Here is a 4591-nt window from a genome sequence, read left to right as displayed (position 1 = left end):
AAAACATTTATTTCCTTTTAGGGAAAGGATTACAACGTCTATCTGGGGCTCTGTTGGAAACTTTATGCTCACTTCTAGTCTTGCCGACAACACTTCAATAGATAATTAGTAAGGAAAATCTGCAACAGGGACAAATATGGAAAATAAAGGTGGTGGGTTCTTAACCTTTTCCTACTTCTTAAAATGAAAAGGTTTTTATTTCTGTTGGAAAATTACTCTCTTTTTGTTGGGGAAAACACTGTTAGCTGGACAGGAAGGGAGGATACTTTAATGGAGTCCTAGATAGCAAAGAGAAACTGTCAGAGGCTCTAACCCTTCCCTACTCATATCCCAAAGTAAAAAGGTTTTGGCTAGACATAACTTTACTCTCTAATTACTGCTGGCGATACATTGTAATGGTGATCTATTGTAATGTGATCTATTGTCTTATCCCCTAGATGAAGGGTGCTAGTGGACTGTCTCTCCTGCTCTTGATGGTACTTGGATCCTGCTTTGGCCTACAGGAAGCTTGGAGGATGGTGAACCTTGGGAGAAGATTCGAGTTGTGAAAATACTGACGGACAGGGATGAGAACATCCCACCATACCTCCAACATCTTGCAAACCCGAGAGATAGAAATCAACCAGACCCGGCATCAATGTTCCAGTGTAGCCAAGGAACTTCAAGGTTTTGGGAAAGAAAGAGCTGGCTTCAGGTTTAGGTTTGGTAGAGAGACGAAGGGAATGATGTTGATGACTTTGAACCACAACTGGACAAACGAGTAGGCACAGCCCTTGGATCACTGGCTGAAGAGTTAAACGGTTACAATAGAAAAAAAGGTGGCTTCAGTTTCCGATTGGAAGACGATAGATCAAAACATTTCATTGCGTCTACGTGCCAGTCTCTCAAATTATTTTATATCTCCTGTTCCCCAAGTATTAAAAAAAGTCACGGGCAAGACTTCTTGCTTTAAGCTGTTGAAAGTGCTGTACAAATATATTCCTGATTCTGTAGCACACTTCCATCCATTAAAGCAAACATTTGCAGAATCCATTTTCAAACAAGTCAATGAAATCTTCCTGCTATACAAGTGAGAGAGTAATGAATCAATTATGCCCAAGACTCATCCAAACTCTGTGTTTCTTTTATCGGTTGGGTATGGAAAGATATTGAAAGTTTATAGGAGAACTGACAGGTTTTTTTTTTTTAACCTAGTGGCTCATGAATATTATTTTAACTGTTAAAATATCTGCTAAAGAGACTTTGAAAACAAACTGGGGTTTAACAATGTATCAAACTGGAGTTTTTATTTTGTACAACAAACTATTAAAAAGGAAAAAAAATAAGTTGTGTACATTGTACCTTTAAATATATGGTAGTCTGTTACAGCAAATCAAAAATGTGTCAAGTTGTTTTAATTTTCCTGTAGTTTTTTGTCTAAAATGGCAGCACTTAGCCTAGGTAACCCATTGACTTATAGGCTGGCAGTGCACTGGCTAAATTGGCCATGTTGTCACTGTACTTGTAGGAGTAACACTCAGAACTGCCTGGACAGCAAGCCCTAAATCGTACCTATATCCAAAACTTTTTTTTTTTTTTTTGGATTCAATAGGGAGAAATTTGAAACCCTATCAAATGGTATTGCGGTTTGTGTCCCCAATCAGGTATATTTACTTGCGTCTTCAAGACAGAATATGAAAGGAAATTTCCCCCCATTGGACATAAACAGCAGAGCTTTTAACCGGTTCTATCCAAAACAAAGAAACATACAGTTTAAGTCTTCTTTCGCACTTGTGCATGCATATTCCTGCACACAGAGGCATGCGGCATTAAAGCGAACTTTAAAGGGGTTGCAAAGGTAAACGTTTTTTTACCTTAATGCATCCTATGCATTAAGGTAAAAAAACATCTGACAGCACCGGCCCCCCCCGAGCCCCTGTTTTACTTACCTTTACCGTTTGAAAGTCCCGGGCGCATGCTTGTCATCTTGTTCGGGTCCCAGCCTGGCCATTGATTGGCTAGGCTGGGCGGATTGATAGCAGCGCAGCCATTGGCTGGCGCTGCTGTCAATCACAGCAGATGACGCGGCGCGCCGGGGCCGAGTGATACAGTCAGCGGCTATGGCCGCCGATGTATCACGGGAGCGCGCTCGCAAAAGCTTTTCCACCATGCGAGGGAGCTTGCATGAACATGGAAAGCTTTTGCGAGGAGGAGACGATGACAGCTGCGAGGGACCCCAGAAGACACGGATCCGGGTCACTCTGTGCAAAACGAACTGCACAGCGAAGGTAAGTATAACATGTTTGTTATTTAAAAAAATATATATAATTCTGCCTTTAGTGTCCGCTTTAAACCTCAGGTCACTTATAGGATGATTTGCCCTGTAAAAGAAGCCCATCTATATTTATTTTTCTGGTTGCCTGTGTCCTAAAACCCTGCTACAATCACTGCTCCATATCCTCTGCAGGTATTTTACACTTCAAGGTGTGTCCAATACGAGCTCCTCCTGCCATGTGCAAAAGTTCCTTTTGCTGGCTCATAGGTAATTACAGAATGTATGATAAGCAGACATCACTGGATGACATAGTTTGGAGTCCAACTCAGAGGCCAGTGGCTGTAGCAATTAAAAGATTCATAAATATTCAGCTGGATTAATACACACACAGACCTGCTTAGCAGATGACCCAGGGTGCAGGGTCCAAGCACTTGCAAGTCTTCACCAGAGCTCCTGATGTTGAGGATGGTTTCTCTGCATGTCAATACCAGGTTGTGTCCTAGTAGTAATAGAGCAAGAGGGGCCAGGTAGCAGATAAAGTAGATAAGGAATAACCAATAGCATAGTCGATGAACAAGCCAAGGTCAATAAAACATAGTAGCTGAATGTGATCAGACAGAAGCATAGTTGATGAACAAGCCAAGGGTGAATAATGAGTAGTAGCTGGACGGGGCGTAAGACAGAAGTGTAGTCGAACAGGAAGTACAGACATGGCTTAATTAGGAAGTTCAAGGGAGGAACTAAGAGTTCAAGGTTTACAGAAACAAGATACAAGGAAAGGTTGTCAAAGGGATCAGGCAGGGTGTTTAAATCATGCAAGTGGGTCAAATACTTTCAGCAGCCATGGAGAAATGAAGCCATTTTGCTCTAAGACATGGGCCAGAAGAAGGTATAGATGGGCTGCTTTTGCAATGATAATGGCCTCCTTTTATAGGTGACAGGTCACGTTAAAGCAGTCCATTCATTTAAAAGTGGGTGGCAGCTCACTGCACTAAAAACTGCACCTCATTTATTTAATAGGCCTCATGCATTTAGCCTCAGTGCATGAGATTTAGTGTTCAGGTTTGGTGTTAGTTACAGGGACACTGAGCAGCGCTATTGCCACTTTATGTGAGGCCAACAGCTGCTGCAGGTAAACGCCAAGTGAGCATGAGGCCTTACAGATATGTATACAGTTATAAAAATAAAATGCACTACCCGCACTGTTTTTTATGATTAGTGCGGCACAACACATATACAGTAGAATGTATATAGCGCTAGCAATTTATGCAGTTCTTTACTTACTGTAGATTCTCATGAGTCTCTGACCCCACGAAGCTTACAATCTAATGTCACTATCTCACATGCATACAAACTCGCAGTCTTTCACACACATATTAGAGTAAATCTGGAAAGGAACCAATGAACCTATCAGTATTTTTTTGGAGTGTGGGAGAAAACCAGAGTACACAGGGGAAATCCATAGAGACACAGGGAGAGCACATGCAAACGCCATACACAGAGCTGCAGTTAGGAATCATGGGGCCCGTACAGCCTTCCTGATGGGCCACCCCAACAACACTCCTCATCCTCCTCAAGGTGCAGCAGAACAGCAACACTGACTTTATCTGACTACGCCCTGAAAATTAAAAAATAAATAAAAAAAGTTCTCCTCTGCTCCCACCACCTGGGCACCTCTGTTGACATGATTGGGCTCAGGGAATTGTAATTTAAGCCCTGGTAATCAAGTAGGTGTGGTCTAGTAAAATTAATTTATCCATTTAGGCAGAAATAAAAAATAAAGCAGCCAGGGCCCCCGTTTAGCGGATGAGGCCTGGGCTCAGTACACAACAGGACCAGTTGTACTGCCTCATCAGCGGCCCTGTCCACGTAGTAGTGTTCTGACCAGAACATGAACCTGGACCCCAGTGCTGCAGGAGCAATGATAACAACAAAGCCACTGATCCACCTGCAGCATTTTCAGTAATAAAGCATTAGTGTGCTAAAGAGACTGTTGCATTTTTACAATAAGGCCCCTTTCACACTGGGCGGGGTCGGCGGTAAAGCGAAGCTATTTCTCGTGGCGCTATTCAGCTGCTAGCGGGGCACTTTTATCCCCCCCGCTAGCAGCCGAGAATGGGTTAAAACCACTGCCAATCGCCTCTGCAGAGGCGCTTTGGCCGGCGGTATAGTCACGGTGCCCCATTGATTTCAATGGGCAGGAGCGGTATATACACACTGCTCCTTCACGGCTCCAAAGATGCTGCTAGTAGGACTTTTTTTACCGTCCTGTTTTCACACTGGAGAGACAGCAACGGCTTTTTCAGGTCACATGGCAGGCGCTATTTTTAGCGTTAT

At 43.1% G+C, this 4591-nt stretch overlaps 1 protein-coding gene across 1 annotated transcript; it reads left to right on the top strand.

Moving 5' to 3' along the window:
- The first annotated feature begins 437 nt into the window (after window positions 1-437).
- Window positions 438-1325, top strand: LOC120914144 (pyroglutamylated RFamide peptide). The gene is given in 4 exon segments (XM_040324662.1): window positions 438-507; window positions 510-643; window positions 645-708; window positions 711-1325. Coding segments are annotated over 4 exon segments (510 nt in total). The 3' UTR covers window positions 953-1325.
- The last annotated feature ends 3266 nt before the right edge of the window (window positions 1326-4591 follow it).

Source organism: Rana temporaria, chromosome 9 (assembly GCF_905171775.1).
Source record: "Rana temporaria chromosome 9, aRanTem1.1, whole genome shotgun sequence".
Taxonomy (NCBI): domain Eukaryota; kingdom Metazoa; phylum Chordata; class Amphibia; order Anura; family Ranidae; genus Rana; species Rana temporaria.
Note: the sequence above shows the minus strand (reverse complement) of the source record. Positions and strands in the feature narration are given on the sequence as shown.